General features: G+C 43.3%; 1 protein-coding gene across 1 annotated transcript in view; it reads left to right on the top strand.

The window, feature by feature from the left end:
- The window catches only part of LOC126400413 (glutamate receptor ionotropic, NMDA 3B-like), a 135,142-nt gene that overhangs the window by 64,361 nt on the left and 44,145 nt on the right, over nt 1-26,636 (top strand). The window contains exons 2-7 of the mRNA XM_050061074.1: nt 4,995-5,698; nt 15,763-16,259; nt 18,701-18,972; nt 21,141-21,377; nt 25,895-26,041; nt 26,337-26,482. Of these exons, the coding sequence (XP_049917031.1) occupies nt 4,995-5,698; nt 15,763-16,259; nt 18,701-18,972; nt 21,141-21,377; nt 25,895-26,041; nt 26,337-26,482 (2,003 nt within the window). The remainder of the gene's footprint in view (nt 1-4,994; nt 5,699-15,762; nt 16,260-18,700; nt 18,973-21,140; nt 21,378-25,894; nt 26,042-26,336; nt 26,483-26,636) is intronic.

The following is a 26,636-nucleotide window of genomic DNA, read 5'->3' as shown; positions in this document are numbered from 1 at the left end:
CAACAGCACACTGTCAAAGTATGTTCATTAATGCCTCATTTCCACTGTGTATGTATCAAATCGAAATCCATCAATTCCTATGAAAACCTCTGTGATCTTCAATGTGTTTAAGAAACTCGTCCTTTCACTTTTTTTTTGGTCCGAAATTTAGCTCAAGTGTGTCGAAAAACTTTTGTGGCAGATATCAGACAGACTGTATCCACTGTGCCACAGGAGGTTAGCGTCACTGTGCTGCTTCATGTGCATATTCCACAAGATAGACTGATTTCACGCCGCCACGTTGTTGGATTTAAAAAAAAAAAGGGAGGTGGGAAGTTTGCCCTGCCCACTGTTTACTGCATTGAAAATAGTAGTGTTTTGAGAGGGAGGCAGCTCGTACCAATGGCGAGAAAGCGACAAAATCCTATCTTTCCAACGATTTCCCAAACATTGTAAGGGGGCTCATTTTTCCTCATTGAGCGAAATGCCTTCGCTCTCACAACACTCCCTGCCTCACTCCTCCTGACTGTAAAATCATACGACACCAAACATTAGCATGAGATATCAATTAAGACAGTAGAGTACACAAGGCACATAGTAACTTGTTAGTTAATGTTAGCTACGGCAAAGCAGCTAACGTTGATGCAAGCTTGAACAAATTACAATGCATTTTAAGCTTAACGTGATGTGTGTACTGTGCGGCCATACTGACGAATAACAAACTTTATGGAACTAATGAAGAGTGAAAAAGGTGACAGATACCGGGGCAGACTTAGAAACTACTCAGAAATAATTATAAGTGCCCTGTTTTGGGATCGAAAGGTGACTGTCACATTGGCTACTCCAAAGACAGACTAGTTAGCCATGAGTTTTAGCTAGCCTGATAACGTTATCACCGACACGACCTGACACAACCCAAACAAACGTTACCTACCTTCAATGTCAGTAGCCATGTTTCCATCAGCCTGTTTAGATGCGCATCTAGAAGTATCACATCGGAAAATTGTGATGGAAACGCCAAAATTCAAATTAAAATCCCCTGATTAGCCAGGTTTTGGTTGATTCGAAAGAATGTTGATTCGCAAAACGGGGGATGGAAACAGTTATGTTCAAATTAAGTCTGACGTAGCGCACCTCTCTCCATGGTGATATCTACACTCCAGGTCGGGAAGGCGGTAATGCATTTACAAGCTGGTTGCCAACCGCCAGAAATCGTAGAAGAAGAAGAAGAATGCGAGACTTGTTTTGTTTCCGGTTCTGCGGAAAACTTGCGTGAGTTCGTAGTTTTCACCAAAGTCCGTACATTTAATGGGCATTTCCCAATGATTCGAATCACTTTTGGATGGAAACATAGCTACATTGGCTACTCTAAAGACAGACTAGTTAGCCAAGAGTTTTAGCTAGCCTGATAACGTTATCACCGACACAACCTGACACAACCCAAACAAACGTTACCTATGTAGTCCTCAATCCAATTGCTGTAGCCTTTCAGCAAGACAGCTCTAGGTTTTCTGGATCCCTCTTCGGCCCAGTTTTCAACATCATTCATCGAAAAGGGTGGAATTAGCTCCAAATTTTTACTCCACACCATCTTTCTTCCCCTCCTGCACTAGTATTTTCAGTGGGGGGCGGGGCTATCTTCCCACTGTTTTTTTTTTTTTAATCCAACATGGTGGCGGTGTGAAATGAGCATATTGGGTGGCAAAAAACACTTAACCTTTCTGCCATTTCTGTGGTGGTGTTTCTATCCATTCGTAAAGAGATGCATTCCTTTGTGTTGAACACGAGGGCCATACACCGTAAACTTCACCGAAATACAGACACAAAACAAAACTGTGAGGCAAAGAAACTGACAGGCTCAGATTGTTATTACACTGTAAGTGTCTGACAAAGACATAAATGTTTTTCTTTACCATTTGCCTGATTTAGTCTGTTTCTTATGTGTCTAATCAAGTCTCACTGAAGTCTCATTCTAATGCTTTGTGAGTGTAGTTCTTGCAAGAAGACAATACAAAACAAACCAATCAAATGAAAGTAAAAGAAAAAGGTTTTATTTTTGACAATCTGAGCCTGTCAGTGGCAAAAACAAGCACTTTCATTGGACAGACATTGACGGTGTACTGTTGCCCCAAAGATTACAATGCAGCCTCTTCCACAGCTGCCGGCTGCAGCGCTTTTGCTCAGCACTGGACCAGTTTCAAAAGTTGTTGTCCCCATTAGTCACATAGACACATTTACAGGATAAAATAGGATCCAAGCTGAAAAATACCAACATTTCCCTTTAATATACATTACTTTAAACTAGACTTTTTAAGAAAGTACTGTACATCACATTTGTACCTATAAGCACAGCAGAAATGCTCTCTTGGGAGTTATTGCTCTAATATATCACTGGAATTAATTGTGCCAAAACATTCAAAAGCAGTCGAGGAGGGACTGCAGTTGTAATAGGCAATAACTCCAGTTATGTGTTTTTTTTTAAACTTTCATTGGGTCCACTTTGGTGCTTGTCACGTTTGATTGCCCCCCGAATTTCTGAATAAATCCTTCCTCCTCCACTCAAAACAGCACAGTGCTTCCCCATCTTATGAGCTGGAACTCATGCCTTTACGAAAAGCCTCATATCATCTTATCTCCTCAGAATCACATCACACAGCTCTCCACATCTGCCTCCTCCATCCACTCTAATTTGCTTTCTCTCCTAACAGCAGCAACTACAAATACAACTTCTATTCAGCCCGCTCTTATTATTACTCTCACGTCCCCACTCTTGAAGTAATTCTACGGCTGTGCTCATTGTGAGTCGCTCTGGATAAGAGTGCCGGCTAAACGCCTCAAATGTAAATGAAATTGTAAAAGAATCTCTCTAAAAGTCAAGCAAGTTAGCCGTAATTGTCAGTGCAAGAGAAATAATAAAGTAACGCTGGTAAGAAACAGCTGACACAGCTGTGGGATGTACCGCAGATGATCATTATTACAATTAATTTGACAATGATATATTTTGTAAGATTCCGTCTCTGGTTTTCTAACAAGCTGAATTCACTGGGAGCGTGATTTACAGCCTTTTCTACATAATGTGCACTCATCTGCTGTTAAGACAATGTTTCATTTTTGTGGCTTTTTTTTATGCATACTTTATTCAGCAAAAATAACATTAACATTTAGCCATACATTAATATTTAAAGACTAGATGGCATAGATGGATCTTACCCAGAGCAACTTGGAATAAGAGCAGATATAGTTGTACATGCTAATTCCTCCAGCTGCCTTGAGGCTCTGTTTTGATCTTCTATCGTCACATTTCGGGCTCTCGGGGTCCTTTGACAAAATATGCATGATGTTAGCTTCATTTCCGAACAGTAATATGTTGAATAACGCTCACACCTGTAGCAGGCACCTTTCTTCCTATCTCTATTCCTCTGTGCCACCTGTCACCGTCTCACCAACAACCCCCACCCAAACTGCCACTGCTACCTTTGTGGCCCCCCACTGAGTTCAAACGAAGAGGCCTATTTTCACTTGTCCCCCCCACACACACTCCTAGCCTCTCTCAGGAGGATAAATACATACGCTGCATTAATTCATCCATGTCTTTCCAGACTTCAGTCAAATGGGTTTTTTTTCTCCTACTCTCTTAAGGGACTCAAGGACTTTCAGCAGAGGGTCCCTGTGTTTACTTTGTACTCCCGGGTGGGATATTTCCATTTGAATGAATGCCTCAGGGTGTGGGCTGGGTTTAGATATCTCATCTTCAGACGCGCACATGTGTGTATGTATTCCAGAAGTTTCTGTATGCACACTGTATCCACCTGCGTGATTCCCAGCATATGAGCAGATTTAATTTTTTTTTTTTTTTTTTTTTAATTTTTTTAATTTTATATACTTTATTAATCCCCGAGGGGAAATTCAATTTTTCACTCTGTTGTCAATTACACACAGGTCCGAACACACACATGCACAAACTGAACCTATACATGCACTAAGTGGAGAGATGTCAGAGTGGGCTGCCCATGACAGGCGCTCTGAGCGGTTGGGGGGTTCGGTGCCTTGCTCAGGGGCACCTCGGCAGTGCCCAGGAGGTGAACTGGCACCTCTCCAGCTACCAGTCCACGCTCCATATTTTTGGTCCGGACGGGGACTTGAACAGGCGACCCTCCGGTTCCCAACCCAAGTCCCTATGGACTGAGCTACTGCCGCCCCAATAATGAAGCTCTGCATGTTTTAAAGAGCACCTGCACCCCTGCATATGTTATAAAGATGCTGAGAATAAAGTATGCGTTTGTGCAAGATGGTGTTTATGAGCGTTGTGTGTAGCGCATACCTATCATCTCAGTTCAAAGAGGAAGTGCAAATCTTAAGTCATGTTAAGCTATTGGCTCTCTATGGGCTCTCTATATAAAAGCGGTCTCCCCCCTCAACCTTGCCTGGAGCACTGATAGGATGAAAAATGGATAGAAGCCCCAAAGGAAGGAGGGGGAAGGTCCATCTGTGAGCTGCATTCAAGGACAACAGTGTTATCCATTTTGGAACAGTATGAAACAAGCCAGTGTTTTCAGAGGGGTTTGGAAATGTGGGCTTCTGGATGAACTGTGGATGCTACTGTTGTCTTGCCAAGCCAACTGTGATGTTGCAGATTAGATGCGAATCATTGACTCCTTGTTTGTTTCAGCGCGGCTCTCCTCATTCAGAGTGAGAGATAATGAACAAATGTGACTGATTGTTTCTGATCAGTGTTGTGGTGAATTACCGCAGCAACAGGGATTGTTTTGCAGTGCTCTGGCGCTCATAAAAGCTGCGTTTAATGTGATTTTATGTCGTTCAGCCCGGAGGTGTTGGGGTTTGGCTATATCTATTAATCTCTGTTTTGTTCTTGTTTTCTCTTCTCCCTTCTGTCTCTCCCTTTTCTGTTCGCTCCTCCATCATTTCACTTTTATGTTCCCCCCCGAACTTTCTTTGCGCTCTCTTTTTTCCCTCCTTCCACTCCTCCACCTCCTCCTTCCTGTCCTCTCTGCTAGAACCGATTCCACCTGCAGATGTCAGCCCGCGTGCCTCCATCGACCCTGGGCAGCCTGCTGCTGGCGGTCCTGCAGGGTAGAGAAGGGGACAGGGACAGAGGGAGCCGTGGGGAAGGCAGCTGGGGAGGAGCAGCTGTGATCTGCCCCGGCTGGGAGGAAGGGGGTGATGGGTTGCTGTCTCACCTGCAGGCGCACAGCGGTTCTAACTGGCATTTGTGGGACATTATCAACCTGACCATCATCTCCGGCGGCGGCGGAGATAGAAGGGGGGAGGCCAGCGAGGAGAAGAAGGAGGATCAGAAGGAGGAGGAGGCTTTAAAGATCCTCTCCACCCGTTTCCTGCGCTCCCCCTCTCCCATCTCCTCTGTTCTCCTCCTGGGCTCTGACCCCGAGTGTCTCTCCTCTGTCCTGCGGGCCGCTCAGCGCCTCGCTCCGACTCTACCAGCACTGCAGTGGATCATGGGATATCCCTTGTCTCCAGATTCACTCCACACTCTAGGAGGACCTCTTGGACTGTTAGCCTACGGGGAGGTGGGCCGCAAGCCAATCAGCTTCTACATCCGGGATGCTTTGCAGTTGATTGGCCGCGCGGTCGCTGCGGCGACCATGGTGAGGCCGGACCTGGCGCTGATTCAGAACATGGTGAATTGTTTTGACAAACCAAACAGACATGAGCTGCCCTCTTCGGGACAATACCTGGCCAGGTAAGTCCACACATGCACTGTATATTATTCATTCATTCATTCATTTTCTGTAACCACTTATCCTGTTGGGGGTCACGGGGGGCTGGAGCCTATCCCAGCTAACATTGGGCGAGAGGCAGGGTACACCCTGGACAGGTCGCCTGACTGTCACAGGGCTGACACATAGAGACAGACAACCATTCACACTCACACATATTATATATAGACATTAATGAAAACAGTCAGTTCATCCAAATTATAAAGAAACGAACATCGTCTTGTTTACAGCTGGTGGTATCTAGAAATACATATAATTTTGGTTTAATGTGCAATTAAAATAAATTTTTGCTAGGAAAAAAATGCATATGTACATATACATAAAGGAGAAAGTTACATTGTATTCATTTTTCTCACATGACAGTGTCACCTGCATTAGTGTTCTCCAGGAGACGTCAAGTTTGGGTTCCACCTGATGATGTTAGCCATTGCTCACTCCAATGTGTGATTTAAAGCTGTGGGAGGCAGTTTTATGTTGGCATCAATGGACAAAATTCCCATCATAACCTTTCACTACTATAATACAAGTGGTCTGAGAAGACACTTCTTGGCTCTGTTTCCAGGCTTTAGAAAATCTATCCCATGATGGGAGACTTAAGCAGGATTTATACTTCTTGGTTGAATCGATGCCATACCCTACGCCGTACCCTACACCATAGCCTAACGCATACCTCTCCAGAAATGTAACTACACGTTGTGGCAACGCAGACCTCTGTCTATTTTTGTAAGCTGAGACCATTTCCCTCAGTGGAAACAAAGCTTTTATTTACTTTAATTTCACAGATAAGAAATTGTGAAGACAATAGAGTCTCCACAAAAATAGTATTTTAAGTTTTGTGTGTGATTTATCCTGGCTTCATATGAGCAGAGGAAATCTCCGCTAGTTGCTAGGCTAATTAATACAATGTAAAATGCCATAGACTTGTGCTAATAATGTTAGCATGTTGTATTTGTTTGGAAATCGTGTTTAGTATGAGACAGTTGTTTTGTCAGTGAACCTTGTGAGTTGTAATGGAGCTGAATTTTGTAACGTTACCTTTGTTAGATGTTGCTGTTGTCCCTGGCTTCATATGAGTAGAAGAAAAGTTTGCTAGCCGCAAAGCTAATTTATACAATGTAAAATGCCATAGGCTTGTGCTAATAACATTAGCATGTTGTATTTGTGGGGAAAATGTGTCCAGATAAAGACAAGTGTTTGTCTGTGAATGCTGCGAGTTAGTGAAGCTGATTTGTGTACTTATGCTTGACATTGTCTCTAATAAGCCATGTTTAATGTGTGTTTAATCTGTGTTTTGAATCAACTAAACTCTTCACAGAAACTCCACCGCCAACTAGTGTTTTGGAGGTGTAACTGCAGAGCGACACAGACACACCACCACACAAGTATAACTGCTCACAATGGCGTAGGTGACGGCGTAAGATCTGCATAGAACTGCACAACTATAAATCTGCCTTTTGGCCAATCCCAGATCATTTCAGAGAGAGGGCATTCCTATTGGCTGTTCTACAAATGCAGATGCATTTGCACATTCCAGATAATGAAAGCCTTATTCAATGGCAGGAAAATTTGCAGCAACTGCCTGCAAAGCAACCACAAAAAAGAAGATGGATATATCAAAAAGAGACTCAGTAAAACATGTCAGTATCAGGAAAGCGTTTCAGAGATGGAGAGAAAATGTTGCTAATAGTTGGTGGCATGGTGGGGCCACAATATGGAGAGTTTCGTGGAGTAACAGCTCCTCCAAAACTTTAGGAGGCACAGGGGGTACATTCCAATATCTCTGTCGGCATCTACAAGGCTGTCACAGCAGGACTCAAAATGTAGACAAGCTGTCCCCATCATAAAGTGTCTGGCAGTGGGGCTCTACTGGCTGGTGACTGGGGCAGCAACCGCAGCAGCGGAACAGCTACGGCAGCCTTCTGTAGTTTTTCAGCAGACCGCTCCGACACTGTATGGGAAGTGATGTGCTCCTGCACAGTGGAGTGTGATGTGGAAAGAACATGGATGTATGGGAAGAACACACATGAATGCTTCTATGACCACTCACAGCAGCTGCATGGCCAGTGTTTGGACATATATTCGACTTCTGTGTCACACTGGTTTTCTGTATGGAGTGCATGCATATGTCTGTGCTCATCCGGAGGGAGAGGTTTAGGATAGAGAGGGGAGAGCTGCAGGAGGAGGGTGTATTTTCAGACTGGCCTTTTCTAGAAAACTGCCTACCACAGCTTTAAACACTCCCTATTTTACTGCATGACTTTGTGTGTTACTCCATATCATGATTTGTAACATGGGTAAGTGCTGAGGTTAAAGGCCTACCCACTTGCCGTGTAAGTTTTGACAGTGCGGTCACTCGCCATTATCACATCCAGAACTGTGAAAGAGAGCTCAGGGAAACTCAGAGACAATTAAGGCTGCCCCTGACTAAGAATCTTCCTAGTCGACCAATAGTCATCATTTAGGGCCATTAGTCAACTAGTCGCCCGCATGTTTATGATATTAATTTAATGTAATTATTAAATGATATATTTTGGGCAACACAATGGTTTGAGTTGAAGGTGTGAGAAAGAATAGTATCAGTAACATTATTAACACTGTGCTACATTACAGAGAAATACAAAACCGTACTAATGACCCTTCATTAATATAGGCCTATATTTTATCTACAAGTGCACGTCACACACTGAGCGAGCCGCCTGTTAATGACGCTGTGGGCTAATGGGCATGTAGCTACTTCCATGTTTCAGATGATACGTCATGTTTGTAGTCGACCAATGAAGATGAGTTTACATATCACCTTGGGTTCGTCCTTCACCTTCTCAAAATGATCCCACACTTTGGATTTCCTGTCTGACATGTTATTAACTAGCCTGTGGAATAACCGCAGGTACCAGCCCTGGAAATTAACCTGACTCCTGTCTGACTGCTGAGCGTGGACACTTCCTGTGTCTGTCCTTTCAAATTAAATCCCCACATGGCCCAGTCATATAGGTTTTGGTTTATTTTGACAAGGTGCAGCTGTGACTAAGCGACCAATGAAATTTTGCCAACTAATGACCTTTCTGGTTGACTAACATCTGATCAACTATTAGGCTGCAGCCCCAGAGACAATTAAATTATTTCATGCCATGCTTCTCAGCCAAACAAATCTGTGCATTCTGATAAGCATTAAGATACAAGTGAGTGAGGTACACACACGACAAGAGAAAACAATCAGAGAAACGAGTCAGAGAGAAGTAATTTCACATGGTGTGCTCTAAAGAGAGAAGAGTAGACAGTGAAAACAGAGCTTTTAATCAAGACTGGACAGACTCTTCTATGTTCCTCCTTCCCACGGGCAGTTTAAAACCAGTGTGTCTCATCATATGTTCTGAGACCATGGTGATTATTAAAAGCAGCGATATGAAACGCCACTACGAGACGAAACTGAGAGTAGAGCATCTTTTGAGCAAACATACCCAATCAAATCCGAACTGATGGAATAGAAAATAAAATATTTTATATGGCACTGAGTCACTAGGGGATTAAAATATTATGTTATAATCAGACATAAATATGGAATGGAATTGATTAGATTGGTTCCATTGTCACCAAAATCTGATCCAGCTATTAGGATCAGCATCAGCCTGATATTTGACATCAGTAGCCGATTGTGCATCCTTACCTACAATACTGAAAATCTACATTACCCTTGGATAATCCACAGACCTGTCAACACTTTTAGTATAAGCTTTTTCTTTAATAGCACATACTTTTTAAATGTCTTTGCGTAATTTAGGTGAATTCGCTCCTAAAGACGAAATCACAGAGAATAATTTTAGTTTTGTGGCACTTTGCTAAAGGTCAAAAGGTCACTTCCAGAGCTGTGCCCTGCAGCTGGTAGAGACTTGCTCAAGAAAACTTCAGCAGAGTGGACGATTGAGAAACTTATTCCTCTTCCAAAAATTACATATATAGCTTTAGGGCAACATGGGAGAAGCAGCGGTCTGCTCAGGATTGGACCACAAATACTCTCTTTAAACCCTGCAGCCAACTGGCCAACCAGTTTCTCCTTAATGCCTCCTGGTCACTAAAGAATGCTTAAGCTAGGTCCCAAAAGTATACCCATTTAAATCACCAAATGATATATGGAAGATTCTGACAAGCTGCAATTAAATTCCCCGGGTCACACCACTTAATGTCTGCAAGCTCGTTATCTTTCTGAGTGACACTTTGGCATTTTTATGAGGAGTTGCTGGCTCTACTTGTGGTACTATACGCTCCGGTTGTTGCCCTTGTCTGTCCTCTGCACCACGGGGGTGGCTCCTTCTGAATAGCGCTGTCATACTCGGGGTAGGGAGGAGGTCTTTATGGCATACAGATTCGCAGACTGACACCGCAGAGTTTTGTCTGTTCGTCTCTGCCGTTGCTGCTGCTTCAATCCCCGCAGCTTTTAAAAGGGCCTCTGACAGCTTTCAAGGGTTCTGTCAAGGTGCGGTCTGTGATAACGCATACACGCACGCATTAAAAAAACATGCTGAAATACATATTAAACCATAAATGTTTTCACTTAAAGCAGAAAAAAAATGAATCCCCAACATTTGTAGAGAGAAAGAAGAAAGAAAAACTCACACCGGCATCCATTGCAACTCCTCTTAAGTGGCGGAGCCCGGTGCCATAAACTCACTCCAAAGTTAAGTATCTCTGCTCTGCCGACTGACATGGATATTTTACAACGGTGCTTTGGATAAAACAGCGTGTATCCAACTTCTGTGGTCATGTGGTTGCGGTGAGAGAAGGATTTGTGGTTTGAGCCGGGCCCCACAGCAAATATTGAACACACACGGTGCCTGCCAGCCGAGAGTGATCATCAACACCACCCACATAATCACAAGCTGGATTCTCACAGCGTTCCCTCCTTCTGCAGTTAACTTGAGCACTGGGATGCCAAAACAATTTGGCATGGAGGGCCAGAGGCTAAAACAAGTGGAGTGGGAGTTGGGTTACAAAGCAATATTATTGGACATTCATTATTAAAGTTAAAACAAGTTGATGGAGTTTAATGTGATTAAATTGCTCAATTTTAGCCACGCTAGCAGCGCAGCAATATGGATTGCAATGTCTGTCTGGCAGTTGGTCCAACACTGTGTTCCAGACTGAAATATTAAATTAACTATTAGATAGATTGATTCGAAATTGTGTAAGGACATTCATGGTACGCAAATAATGAGGCCTACTATTTGGTAATGTGCTGACTGATTATGTGGGAAGTCATTACAACTACTGGTTAGACTGCCATAAAATGTGGTATTCATGAACCACTCTGATTGAATTGCATTAGCTTTGCTGATGCCTTTACTTTCCATGCAGCACCATCATCAGGTCAAAATTTCAACTTGTCCAGTACTTTAATTAATGACCAAATACCTGCAGATTAATGACACTCTCATCAGCCTCAATTGCATTTTGTGTTTAGGGCTTATTAGCAAATGTTAGCATGCTAACATTTTAATCTAAGAGGATTACAATACACTTAAGTATCACAGTTTTGTGATACTGTATTGATTCTTAAAAACACTGTATTCATTTTAATAAGTAGTTTACATGCAAAGGTTTGTGGGAGTGGTTCATTTTGTGTTGTGTCAAACTTCCAACTGTTAGATCCATCAGTGTTTTAATCTTGCTTACAGTATCACAATATATTGCAGTATATTGAATTGTAACCTGTTATTGTTACACAAGGGTGTAAGAAAATATTGATACACTTGAGTATCATAATGTAATGTTTTGTGATACTGTATTGATTCTCCAAAACACTGCATCCATTTTTAATTAATAGTTTACATGCAAAGGTTTGTGGGAGTGTTTCATTTTGTGTTATGTCAAACTCCGTCAGTGTTTTAATCTATCTTCGGCCATATTGCCTGCATAAACACAAAGAACACAGGCCTATGAAACAGGCAGAGTCATAAGGGGCACACCACTAGCACTGAAAGTTTTCCTAAAATTAGATTTAAAAATAGATAAATATATCGCCTTGCTTACAATATTGCAATATATCACCATGTATTGAATCATAACCCCTGTATTGTGATAAGAATCGAATCACCAGATTCCTGCCAATACACAGCCATAATGTTATACCTGCTAAACATGGTAAAAGACTACTCCACCAGCATACATCAGTTACTCACTGCGTGCCTCCTCAGTGAATGGAGAATCCAAAAAAGGCAAACATTGTTTATGAATTGAAGTAAACCAGGACCACATTTAACAACAGCAAAACTAAATCAAAACATCCGTTTACAAACTCTCACACAACTCGTGCAGTATAATCCAAGTCTCATTTATCCAGTCGTGTGCTCAGTACATCCCAAACATTTTGCATTTTCACTAAAACATTCTGATTTAAAACACTTCAGCCTACGTGTAGCGCAACCCAAGTGAACTCAAGCATGTGTGTGCATATGAGCTCTGCTTGAGCAGAGTACAAATGCACATATGTGCCCAGGCTTGCTACTTGCCCATGCAGCAGACTGTTTGTATTGACGTGTGAAATTTTTTAGCAAATATTCATGTGTTTGGGAAGTACCGAGAAAACAACTGGATAAATTGGACCTAAAGTATACTGCAGGAGTTGTGTGACAGTTTGTCCCCATTTACTTAAGTTCATGAGGAATGTTCACCTTTTTTGGATTCACCGTTCACCATGAAGGCATGCAAGAAAAACAAATTCACCGTAACACGTGGTGAGTAATTTATACTCTCCTTAGACCGGAACTTTAGTTTGGTATGCATTTTTTATTTCATCTAGCTATTTGGGATCAGCAGGACCTGATAAATATAAAAAAACTAAACATTGTCAACCAAAATTAAGTCCCAATGTCCTCAAACGAGACGATATTAATGTCCCAACATCTTCAAATGATAATTAACAGCGTCTTAGCTTGTTACTGTTGCTAAAATTGGTCAAATTTGTTGCCATATTAAACTACAAACATGATTAATCATTAATAAACAAGTTTCAACAATAAAATGTGATCGGGTTTTGGACCTTGTCCACTTTTGTGTCGGGATCGGCTGCAGACTGACTTAGCAGAGATGGCATCTTGTTTTAACATGGATTAGTGTATTGTGCTCTTACTGCCACTAGATAGCACAAACAAACTCCACAAACGAGGACAACAGGTCTAAGTTAAGTTGAATAAAGTATAAGGTCAAGTAAACTCAAAATGTGATGTCCTCATATAAGGACAGTATTGCTTTAACATTGTCACTGTGAGCGTATTAGATTACCGATGTAGTAAGTGTTTGGCTGTACGCTCATAGTCTTGTCGTACTTTGAACAATAAAGGAAACAATACGTAATACTTTCAAAGTGGCTCAAACTTCATCAGAACACCAGAGAAAGTCAATTCTGTGGAGGGCCAATTAGGACACAGTCTAGACTATCAGAATAGACTATTTATAATGAAGTCCTCCCCAATACAGTGTCAGTGACCTTTGTTTCTGGCCTGCGAGAGACTGATAAAACAGGTCGCTCTATCGCACTATTCATACCGGTCCAGTTAGACTCCATGCCCTCCAGTGTACCTCCCGATTCTTATCCCTCCCCTGCAACCGCCAGACATGCCATTGCTCCGGAGAGCCCTAACAAAGCTGAAGGAAGTAAGAGACTTCCACATGGAAAAGGCAATTAACAGCTCAATGCCCTAGGGGCAGAGCGAGGAGGCAGGGAGGGAGAGAGTGCGTCTGGAGATATAAGAAAGAGAGGAAGGTGTGAGGGAGGACGACAGCGAGAACAGCACAATGGTACTGTTTCTGATTCAAAGCGGCAGACCAATGAGGATAAAGCCATATGAGAAACCAGCTATTTTTGATGTTGTTCTTCCGAATGTCCAGAATCAAAAGATCCCTTGGTGCGTATTCCCAAAAATACATTACAGAGAGAGGAGAGAGTAGTCGAAGACAAAAAGAAAGATGAAAGACAGGGGAAGTAGGAAGCAGCTGAAGGAAAATAGGAATAAAGTCAAAGAAAAGGAAGAAGAACCTTGTGTGGGAAAGGATGTGCGGGAAGAGAAAACAACGTAGAGGAGGCAGGGAAATAGATGGAGGGTTGTGGTTATCAGAGTGAGATCTGCCAGTCAGTGCCATCTCACTCGACACAGCTGCCACGCTGATTCCATCTCCCCTGAAGAGATTAAAAGCATTGAAACAAGCAAGCCTCGTATCGTCCCAGACAGACGGACAAAGACAGAGGGAGTAAACTTTCCCACAAAGTAAAAGAGATGGAGCGATAAGGGAGTGAGACACATGCCTGGGACTCTCTTATAGAGTCATCATTTACCGGCCACTCTGCTGACATTTACTTTCGGAGTGTGTAAACTGGGGCCAGGTGTTAGTGAGGGGAAACCATCCCTCTCTGACACCACTTGGCTGACTTATCAACCCGGCTTTGACATCCACAGTCATTCTTTAAATGCAGCCTCTGGCCCGGTGCAACACAACAGAAGCCATAGCTAAAAGGCGGCGGTGCTTAAAAGCGTGCTGTACTTTTCACACCCTTGCTCTTATCTCCGTACTATCTCACACACTCCCATCTCACACTCTCATCTCTGGGCAGGAATCCAAAAATGTCACAAACTGCGGGGAAGGGGGGCTTTGCACTTCCCTGCTCAGACAGGAGATGTAAAGTGAAGCCTATGGTTAATTTTTTTGTGGCCAGCCGCAGCCATTACAGTATAGTATATGAGTCTGGAGTGGGCTGGCTTGATGAATCTGCTGTCTATGGGATATGATGATTCAGCCGCGCTATTACCATGAGTGATTTCAGCTCAAGGCAAGGCTAGCACTTCCGCTTTATGGTCACAGAGACAGAGGGGGCTGCTGATGAGGAAACATAAGTTAACGTGGAATGAGATGAGAATGACTTTCAAATCAGAGGCATTTTTAATCAGCTCTTTAGAATTATGGTGCGTGGAATGGGTTTATAAATTGATATTGTGCCGTTGATGTAAATCCCAATGTGACGAAAAAGGGTAATGAAGAGAAACGCAAGCAGAATACACAAAATCTCACATACATTCACGTTTCGTTCTTTCTGTGTGTGGTGCAGACGGGCTTTAGTCCAGCCTGGGCTTAGAGGTGAGTTTAATGACCCTCATGATCAATTTAATCTTTTTCATTTTCCTTCTCATATCCCATATTTAATGGAGAAAGTTCTCCTGCTCAATTCTGCGCTCATCAATTCAACATGTAACTCGGAAGATGAGAAAGGGAGATACAGGAAAGAAAGAATAAAACAAAGAGCAAAAGCTATTTTCTGCTCTGAGAAAGAGGTTACGGCTTTACCATCTTTTTCCATTAACAGGAAGGAAAACTTGCCATTTCTCGCCTTGACCCAGACGTAATCAACAGTCACTGCACGGTTCAGCACCCACACTGAATGCAGTGATCCCTGCATACTTTAACATTTAAACAACCACCCCTACCATATACAATGACCTCCTGACAATCCCCCACTAATCAAGACATGATCAAACGGTGCTTGTATCCCTCACATTGAGACATCACCTGAAGACGTCCTCATGATCAAATGCTAAGACGTGAGCTAACAATCCCAGTATGGTTCAAGAGGCCAGGGCAGATTTATGTGCAAACGGGGATTGCTCTTCCTAATTTATTCCGCCGTGAAGACCAATGCGGGGCCGCCAGGCAAGTGAGACGAATGGCAATGACTGTCTGTATGGACTGGCAGATAGGAGGAGACCCTCACTGCACTGCATTAACTTTTAATTATGATTTTCGGGGAGATGCAATTACCCATCTGAGACTAGACTTGCTAAAGCTCCCCAACCAGACCATGCCCGTCTGCACCATCGTTTGTAACTTTTTCCTTGCTTTCCCCCCAAGTTTTTTATTTATTTTTTACATCTGGCTAGTTTAGTGTTGTGTATCACTGCGGGCTGTATTTCTAAACTGCAGTCACCCAGGATTGTGCTTTCTTGTCTCTCACTTATCGTCCATTTGTCTCTCTGTGTCCTTCGAGGTTTCTCTCCAACACCTCCTTCACCGGGGCAACAGGCTTGATCCAGGTGGATGCTGGCCTCTCTCGGGTCCTCTCCTCCCAGCTGTTCCACGTATGGAGCCTGAAGAGGGGCGCTCTCGGGCAGCCCGCCTGGGTGACTGTAGGCCAGTGGACCCGAGGCAGACTGGAGCTAGAAGGAGGGATCCTGGGACTGGTGGGAGGGTTCGGGAGCAGCCAGGGACAAGGTCTTGGAGCTGGGGTGAGAGGAGGGGACGGCCAGGGCGACAGTAATGCTGGAGAACGCTGGAGACCTGGAGTATCCGTTGAGGGACACCGCCTGAGGGTGGTGACGCTGGTGGAACACCCGTTTGTCTTCACACGGGAGGTGGATGAAGATGGATTGTGTCCTGCTGGTCAGCTGTGTCTGGACCCCAAAACCAACCGGTCCGACTTAATCCAGAGCCTCTTCAACCAGCTGCACAACCCAAACACTACAGTTACAGACTGGGAGGGCATTGGTAAGTTTTGCAAGTTTTACATTGGCATTTGTCCTCAAAATACTTCGTGGTGAAGCACTTCTATGCTGAAGAACTCCTGCAATACCTGTCGAGAAACCTTTTAACTCGTGGGAGGCATCAGTTCTAATTTATGAAAGCTTCTCTTGTGTAAACTGTTAGATCTCTTAGCTCAGATCTCATAGCTGTATCGCCGGCCACTTCTCTACTGCTACTCCTCAAGATTTAAGTGAATTTTTAGAAGTAAAATCAATAAAGGATCATGGCTGGTCAGTCCAGTTCAAAAATATACCAGGTGCAATGTGAAGGGCTTAGCTACAGCTACAGCTCCGTGTCATGAATGAAGAGGTCTAAAGGCATTAAATCAATAAGAGATCAAGACTGCCGAGTCAAAGAAATACCAGGTATGACGTCTCGGACTTCAGAGACTGTTGGCCACAAATACAAGCAGCCTATTGTATAGCAGGAAAATGTAAGGCATTTTAACTTTGTTTGACTTGAATCAGCAGATGGCAAATGGAGGACAGCTAATTGAAATTTGTATTGAGGATGACATAAGAATTCACAAAATCTCATATTCTGGTGCTTGGGCAGAACAAGTGGAGACCTTTGTGCCAAGTTTCAAGAGCGATTGGCATACTGCTGAATTTTGATTGACTGAGTTTGCAATAAAAAAGCTTTGCCAAAAGAATCAAAATGACAGAAAAGACAAAAATTGCCTGTCCATCCTGCCAACTCTTCTTTTTTCTCTATACCCAGGTCAACAATTGTTACATTTTTCTAGCCCAAGGTTAAGAGTGACTAGGGCCCAATCCCAATCCCTATTTGTACCTCTACCCATTGTTTTCAAATGCCCTTTTGCCCTTCAGGATGGGGTTACAAGGGGTAGTGGTTCAAATCTTTTGCTAAGAAATGGGACAACCCTTCAGGACCCTGAACCGTCATCAGCAGTCGTCAATGGTGTTTTTATAGACAGATGCTATGGCAATAATGGCATTATCACAATGCCATTTGCCGTTTATTTGATGGAGTTAGTAAAGCATGGACGCTTGTGATTTGTTCACAACTTAAATTTCACACTATCAATCAATCAAACAAGTTATCAAATAAAAAACGAACACTGCCTCACTACCGGGCCACTAGTGGTGCTCTGTAGGCCAGTGATTCCTTTCTGGTCCAGCCACGGGATCCAGATTTCTCCTTAGTCATTTCTTCAAGGTCTACACAGTTCTATGTATTCAGCGTCATACCTGCATTTGGCCATGTCTTTGAGCTAGTTTGCTGTCTCTGTCATGTAGCTGTCTGTTAGTCACCAGGGAACAGATCTGCCTTCGCAAGTCACTTGGGTCCATTCGGAATGGTCCAGGGACCCACTTTTGGACCAGGACCTACCACTTTGGAACCACTGCTGTAGGCTTACATTAGCAACCCGTGCTCCCACCCTGCCAGTCTGCACTGACGTTAGAGGAGCGCTAGCAAGTGTAACAACTTTGCTGCTGGATTTAAGTTAAATTTCGGATGTCATATGTCATCAAAGGAGAGGAATACAACAGGGAACATGTCAAACGCAGGACTGTCATGCACAAATCAGAGCTTGCAATGTAACAATAGGTAGTCAGCTAGCATACCACTGCAATTTGTTAAAAAGTAAATGACCATAACACATTGAAACAACATTAAACTGAGATAATACAATGGTTATTGTAATTATTAAACCTTAAATTAAAAAAAAAAGATTAGAAAAAAAGAAAAGAAAATACATTGTTGGTTTTATCTTGTTGCTTGTGTAGCCATCTTGTCGATTTTTCCACTTTGGAGTTATTTCCTGACACACTTAGGCCTCCAGAGTCAATATGTGGAACCTTTGATACTCACTTTCTGTACCCCTACGTTCACCTTCGGGGGTACCCCACCTATAAAGGGGTGTCTCCTGCCTTATCTCTCCCCTTTTGCTGTTGTACTCCATGAGAGAGGGGCTCGAGTTATACAGTCGTAATTGACGGAGGATGTTGTTTTTACCTCTTGCTGTCAGAGCTGTCAGGAATAAACGGAGATCGCCTCCAAAGATATGCACGGTCTGGGCCTCTTCATATCAACACAACACAGACAACACTGGAGTCCACTGGTTACACATAAATCCTTTACACTTTTCCTCACCCCTCTATTCTAACAAGAATTGGGACACCCTACCCTCAGACGTAAACGTGCAAAACAAAGGGGTAAGGGCAAAGTCGTAGGGACAAGGGTTGTTTTGGGATTGAGCCTGAATGTATTCCTAGCCTAGGTGCAGGGGATATTTAATACACATATGCACAATTGTCTTGTGAGGATCCATGAACATTTTCCATGATCTGTACCCGACAGTTGAGGACAAAGTCCCAGAAGTGCAGCCCCTGTCCCTGGGATAGATACATTTCAAGTTATTATCATTTCTTTTCTGTCAGAACTACCGGAGGACCTGAGGAAGTGCTGCTACGGATACTGCATTGACCTGTTGGAGAAGCTGGCAGAGGACATGGGTTTCACATTTGACCTCTATATTGTTGGAGACGGGAAGTACGGAGCATTGAGCGGGACGGGACGGTGGACAGGGCTGGTCGGGGACCTGCTGAGTGGAACCGCTGACATGGCTGTCACCTCCTTCTCCATCAACTCTGCCCGGAGCAGAGTCATCGATTTCACCTCGCCCTTCTACTCCACCAGCCTGGGCATTCTGGTACAAATTGCTTGAAGTCATCATTAGTTTGTTGGAGTTTTGAGTTTGTATTTTAATGATTGGAGAAGACACGGGGCATGTCCTGGAAATCTACTGCATCGTGAGTCAGTGGCAGCGTTGCAGTCTTCTGTGTTTCTTTGATTTGTCAATCTCTCCCTCCGTCTCTCTGGCTGGCACTTTTTCTGTATGATTTGACGATATGGTCCGCAGCTACTTAATTTCAGCCTTATGTCCCACTCACTCAGTCTTCTGGTGAGGAACGCGGGATCATTAGTTGTGAATAATTAGTTTGCTGAGTTTTCAGTGGACAATTATTAAGGTTCAAAATGAAAGGCAGTTTAAGAGTGCATAATGAGTCTGAGAGGCAATTTGAGAAGCTGTCCTCCAACATGCTGCAGTTACAGTATTCTTTGATTTGTTAACATCTCCCTCCGTGGCTGAGAAACTGCAGCGCATAATGTGATTTGACAATATGGTTCCATTTGAAAAAATGATTTCTTGCCCTTTCAAAATGATGAATAGCACAAAATAAAAACAATGTATGCAATTTTTTAAAAGGTAATTATGCCCTGGAGAGAAGTCTGGCATGATCAGTGCTGGACCTAGCACATATGGCACCCTAGACAGGACCCCCAGGGGGGGGGCACCTCTCTGGATGCCTGTTTAGTCCAGTCAATCTGTGGTTTGACCCAGGGAAAATTGCAATAGTAGTCATTCAAGGTTTTTTTTTGTGACCTTTTGGGACATTGAAATAACATATTAAAAGTATACCACTATATACTTGGATCAGGTCAATTCAGGGCTCAGAATTTGACGTCATTATATCACACAAAGAAGTGCATATGTCTCCTTCTGAACGGGATATTTTCATACAACTTATTACTTAACTTCAATGGATATGAGCACTTAGGGGCTACCTATACCCCAAAATTACCTTTTTGTATCCAAAAAAAAGTCAGTAAAATTAGGTATTAAAGAATATTATTAAATTTTATGCACATACAAATTTGTTTTCCATGAAAACCATGTAGCATATCAGCACTCGGACTGAGACCCTAAGTGAGACCAAGCTTGAAACATGTCTCGGCTCTAGGCCTACATGTACTCTTCACTTCCTGTCCTCATCCAGACGTCGTGCTGCCCTATTTGTGCAAACACATCTACATTCTGAAAAGGCTATAGGGAGCAATCAAGTTCTTGACAAAATTTGCAGCACATAGCTCCACAACCTGACCTGCAATTGCAGCGCACAAATTCCAACAAGGACCAAGGAACAGGGTCCTGGTCAGAATGGATGGGAATAAGGCATGAGCCTTGGATCCTCTAGCCCTATTCCTCCAGTGGTAGTAAGTTTCCCATCCATTCCTGAACCTGATGGTACACTCTGAAGCTGTAAAACATTGCACACGTTGTTGGCATGTTAGTTGTGAGAGTGGGTAGCTGTTTTGCTGTAAGTCAACTTCGCATTCTCAGTTATTCATGGATCAGTGTCATTGCCTTCTTGGTACAGATTGATAATCTGAATGATCCTTTACTTTTATCCATTATAAGGCTGGGGCGATTCATCGACGTAATCGATATCATCAGTTATGGAAATAGGTCAATTTGCAAAACGTGCCTCGGCACATCGCAATTAAGTAACACCTGGGACACACTGCCTGCATGAGCAGCTCCTAACGGCTACCTCACTGAACTGATGCGGCTTGCACGCACTTTAAAACAGCAGCAGACAGCACCGTCCTGTTTACTTTTTGTCTCCGTCCAGGTATGATATATTAGGATTATCAGCACGCCGAACATGTTTCTGTTTGTGGTGGTCACTTAATGTAATATTAACATGATTTCACACAGACTATATAACTGTAGAATGTTGAAAGTTTGCTTTTGACCTCGAAAAAAGAATGTTCCACCAAATCCATGAAGGTATACTTTTAATATATGATGCAGGAGGGTATTAAGATCAATAAAAACTATGAAACATTAGTAATGCAATTTCTCCTAGGTTGGGCCTTTTCTTTGAGTCAGATTGACTGGACTAGTAGGACATGATCTTACAAGCTGTAGGATGAATTCTAACCACAATTCAGCACAAAAAAACAGTACATGTGATTCTTACAGTGTGACTGCAGCAAGCCAGTTTTTTCAGTTTTGTCATTCTGACCTACCAGGTTCGGAGCCGGGACACTGCAGCACCCATTGGAGCCTTCATGTGGCCTCTCCACTGGTCCATGTGGGTGGGTATTTTTGTCACGCTGCACCTCACCGCGCTCTTCCTCACCTTGTACGAGTGGAACAGCCCCTTCGGCATGACGCCCCATGGCAGGAACAGGCTGCGCGTGTTCTCCTACTCCTCTGCCCTCAATCTCTGCTACGCCATACTGTTTGGACGTACTGTCGCCACCAAGGTAAAAGCAGCTCTCCTCTGTGTGATAAATAGGCATCACGCAGGGTGGGGCGGGGAATAGAAATTGCCAAGAAAAGGGGGGAGGGAATTTGTGTTATTAATAAGAGTACACCAACAGTGAGGGCAAGTCGAAAAGAGGAAGTTAGAGAGGAAAAAAGAAGAAAGATGATCGTAATGGCCAGGAAGGGGGAAAAGATTGATAGGGGAGAGGTTAAGAAGGTAGGCAGTGATGAAGTGGAGAGGTACAGGGAGGATAATGCACATACAGCAAGGGAGAGGGGAAAGGGTAAGTGGGCCGACAGAGATTGAAGGAGTTATGGTGAGGATGATGGCGATGGATGAAGGTGGAAAAAGCGGGAGCGAGTAGAGGTTAACTCCCCGAAGTAGTGAGACACAAAGTTGAAAACAAGATGGCGGGGGGGAGGAGGGCCAGTGGGGGAGTGGAGAGGTGAGAGTGCAAATGAGGAAATGGGCTTCAAAAAGAAGGTAATAAGGACATTGACAGAGACATGGGGAGACGGGGTTAGAAGGGTAAGTGGCCATGTAGAGAGCAGCATCAGAATGAGGGTGACATGGAGGTGGGCGGACAGAGGATGATGTACAGGGGAAAGGGCAGCTGGGTGGGCACAGTTGGAGAGCCAGTGTGAGAGAGAAATGTGAAGCAAGTCGTCAGCGAAGACAGATGGAAGTCGAACTCTAAGACTTAGGCAAATCTGGCCATTTAAAAATATATACAGCAAGAAGAAAAACAATGTATCGCCTTTCAAAGATTAGAAAAACTGCTCTTATTTTCATGTCATTTTTTTTGTATAAACACGCAAAGAGATTAAATGTACCTTTGCAGTAACGGCATTCTTCAGAAACCTGTCAGATTTGACTGATGGTGTCATACCCACAGTCACACCGCCGCACACACTCAGCCACGACGCCGATGAAAAACTCTCCCCTGCATTCTTTGTTTTTTAAACAGCAGCACACTGTGCCAGAATCCATCATTATGATAACTTATGCTTGCGCTTCAAATTTTCATGCAGCACATTCTGATAAATACCTGGAACACCATTTGCTTAAATTATTCCTGTAACTCCTCTTAGTGAGTATGCACGCCATTAGAATATTTCTTCAGTTGTCCCTAAAGGAACCAGTGCAAATGACTCGGATGGAACAGAGGCCAAGTGATTAGAGAGACCTTCCCATAATTGAAAGGTCACAGGTTTGATCCTGGCAACTGGCAATGTGTCAATTAACAGGTTTTGTCTATTAGCAGCTGTGTGACCTGTTAAAATGCCCTTGAGCAACACTCTGAACCTCTGTGTGCTGGGTCAGAGCCAAAGAGTCATGTTTATTTAGGCTGTGGGGAGGGCAGTGGGCAAGTAAATCGATTGCTAAATTGCTAATAATAGCTTGTTTCCCTGGAGTCACCTTCATGGCAGTGTCCGGACTTAATTCGATTTGGACCATTTTAAAAGAATTCGAAACAAATAAATGAATGGAAAAGCAGTTTTTGTTCTTTTCAAAACAAAGACACAAAAATGCTATAAAAATGCTGCAATCGCTATTATGTGTGGCTATTAGCTTAATACCTATTGTACAGGTGTAACCAAGCATTACTTCCAAGGCCAAGGAGCACATCATTAACTAACTACATTAGTTTGTGGGATTACAAACTAGGTTAAAACAATCTGTTCACATTCACTGCATAGCATGTGTCCATTGTGTGGAAGCTAGACTTGGATACTAGCAGAGGGTAATGTAGCAGCTCCGTTCTTCTTTGTATTGGATTTGGTTTTAAAGGTCAGTTTACCCCAGAATCAAAGATATTTTTCCTCTTACATGCTATTTTTCAGTTTAGATTGTTTTGGTGTGAGCTGCTGAGTGTTGGAGAAGTCAGCCGTAGAGATGTCTGCCTTCTCCCCAGTGTAATGGAACTAGATGGTACTCAGCTTGTGGTGCTCAAATCAGCAAAAAAATACATTTGAAGTCTCAACAGCAATGTCTCTTTATAGAAATCATGACACGATTTCTCAAGATAAGCATTTGTTGTGAACAGTTATGTGTAGGAACTATTTTCTGTCTTCTGGACTCCATTTGCCGACCACATCACCACGCAGAAGGAAGTATCCACCTACTGCTAGCTCATCTAGCATCACTTAGCTAGCTAATGTTACAGCTCAGCCCAGACCAGAGGAACTTTTTCATGGAGCACAGACATCCAGAGGGAGTTGGGAGTTGAGCCATGGCTACTCCACGTCCAAAGGGGTCAGTGGTGGTCCGGGCATCTGATCAGGATGCCTCCTTGGCACCTCCTGTTAGAGACGTTCCAGGCACGTCCCACTGGTAGGAGGCTCCGGGGCAGACCCAGAACACGCTGGAGGGATTACATATTTCATCCAGTCTGGGAACGCCTTGGGGTCCCCCAGGAGGAGCTGGAAGATCATGGATCATTTGCTTGGCCTGCCGCCCCCACGACCCGGTCCCTGGACAAGCGGATGAAAATGGATGAATGGAACTTTTTCATAGTTCTAAAACCCTGCTTTACGTTGTGTCCTCATTACAAAAAGTAAGAACGATCATAGCTGTTAGAATGCCATTTTGAGGGACATTTTAAGCTCCTATTTTAGAGTATGTACTCTCCCAGCACAAGAGGAACCATGATTGACATAAATGTCTGTTGATTGAATGAAAACAACTGATGCAGAACCAGAAACTGCCATTTCAAAAAAACAAAAAAAAACTCTTAACCGTCTATTTAAACAGCTCACAGAAAGGTCTGTGGAATATCTTGAGTAATAGGGTATTGATTCTGGAGGGAGACATTGCTGTCAAGTTTTTCAACCATTTTTTTTTTTTTTTTTGGTGCTATGAGCAACACAAGCCAAGATTTTGGCTACCCCTTTAGGACCTCTACAACCCTAGCCAATGTTACCTGAAATAGTGTTCAGTCAGGACCACTTTAGTCAAAGTGAACTTTATTTCTATTTGCAGTATTATATTTGGCAGTATGGCTCTGTTCTGGGACCTCTCTGCTTTTCCTAGGCCTACGCAGAAAGCCTTAAGGCAGAGAGAGCACACCTCCCTGCCCTTCCATGCGCCTACATGGAAAGCCTGAGGCAGGATCCCCTGGGAACAGAACAGAGCAGCATCAGTGACAAACAGTTTGACATTGATAAGTCAGACACAGCATGAAAAGGAGGAGCAGGGGTGGAGGCGGGTTGCAAAGTGGCTTGCAGAGGAAGCAGCAACAGTAGGAAGGTCAGAGCAGTTTAAATAGGGCACCCTGAGTGAGATTTGCCAATTGGTTGCATAGAAAGGAATCGTGATCTATCAGCTGACTCCCTTCCATCAATCAACTGCTTGAGGTGTTTGAGATCAGGTGATATAGCTGGGATGTGAGCTGAGCTTGACATCGTGTTCCTACCTGAACTTACGCTATACTCAATTTATCTTTGCCAAACATACTAGTTAGCCCGTATCCTTAAAGCCTTTTCTCTTGTAACTTTATCGTTAAAGCATACTGTGTGAATAGTATGGGGGTTGTGTTAGACAGTCTGACAGTCTGATCTTACATTTTTTCTTTATACTGAAAACTAGCTCTACAATCCACTACACTGCTGAAAAAAGCGCCAGTCATAGTCAGTGTCTTCAACCAACTCATGGGACTAACATAAGCTTCATTAGCTAGCTAGCTACCACTGATGAAATCTGCCAGCAACAGTTGCCATTTCAGATGTAAAATTGCCCGTTACAGGCCCGAAATTAAAAGCCTGTTTTCGTCTAGCCTGGTCCACATTTCTTCTTGAAGAATCTGTGTTCACAGTGTGCACGGCATCCTCCCTTTCTCTCCTTCCAATTCACCATCTAATTATGCAAAGAGTTGAAAACATACCGAACACCTCCGTAATAATGGGTTACAACCTTGTTTGTATAATTAATGCCTCATTAATCCCAAGCCTTTTAAAACACTAGAAATTCATCTCTTTTTTCAGTTAAGTGGATTTTAATTGGAGGAATAAATAAATGATCACAGTGTTCAGGTGGATTCATTCCCCTAGGCAGGCAATTTCATGGAAAGATATTTCTGATGTGCCTCAGAAACAGTCACACTTGTTAGATTTTTTTTTCCTTCTCTGCATTAGCTCCTCTTCTGGTCTGTTTTGATTAACTTGATTACCCTTACTCTGGGTTAAATTGTGATTTTTAAGGAGGGTGAGAATGAGAGGAGGGCAGGTTGAGAGTCTCGTGGGGCTCTACATTTATGTGCAGCCTGAAAGCACCTCTCCGCACGCATTTGTATTTTTAATCCGTGTACAACCCCTGTAGAATTTTTCTTATCTCAGTTTCCTCCATGTTGTTTGTTGTCAGTCTGTTTCATTTCTGTCCAGACATCCTGACATTTTCCAGTTTTGTGCTGAGGTATTTTTAGATCTGCTATTTTTTCTTCTCTTTTTGATCTGTTAATTATTTTATTAATTAGACGAAAGCAAACAATCTCTCTTGGCATGCGTCTCCGCTCTGCAGACTCCTAAATGCTGGACCGGGCGCTTCCTGATGAACCTCTGGGCCATCTTCTGCTTACTGGTGCTGTCGAGCTACACTGCAAACTTAGCCGCAGTCATGGTCGGGGAGAAGACCTTCGAGCAGGTCTCGGGAATTCACGACGAGAAGGTCAGACTGCATGCAAGGACACAAAGTTGAAACTGCATGCATGTCAGCGCCCCATACACATATACAGACCCACATGTACACACAAACTAATCTTACACAAGGACAGGCTAATGAGTATAGAGTGGAATTATTTGTGAAGGATTATCACTTTCCATATCCCTAAACCCTGTGGGGAGTTCAGGGCTACAGTGAATTTGATATGCACCCCATCATGATACCCCCCCCCCCCCCCCCCCCTCTTTTATCACCTCCACCACCATCTCCACACTCATGTCTTCCTGTGTCACCTCCACAGCTGCACCATCCATCCCTGGGCTTCCGTTTTGGGACGGTGAGGGAGAGCAGCGCTGAGGATTACATGAAGAAGAGCTTCCCGGAGATGCACGACTACATGAGACGCTTTAATCAGCCCACCACCCCAGAAGGCGTACATATGTTGAAGTAAGACATGCACACAGTGTACATTTGTTTAAAAAAAAAAAAAAAAAAGCCTCATTAAAATGCAATCCAGACCTAAACAATCCAGTCACGTTTACATTTGTTATCTGCGGTTGTCTGTATTCTGTGCACTTATTTTCCATGCGCACCGTGCATA

This window comes from Epinephelus moara, chromosome 14 (assembly GCF_006386435.1).
Source record: "Epinephelus moara isolate mb chromosome 14, YSFRI_EMoa_1.0, whole genome shotgun sequence".
NCBI classification, from domain to species: Eukaryota; Metazoa; Chordata; class Actinopteri; order Perciformes; family Serranidae; genus Epinephelus; species Epinephelus moara.
The sequence above is the reverse complement of the archived record's forward strand: the minus strand, read 5'-3'. Positions and strand labels throughout refer to the sequence as shown.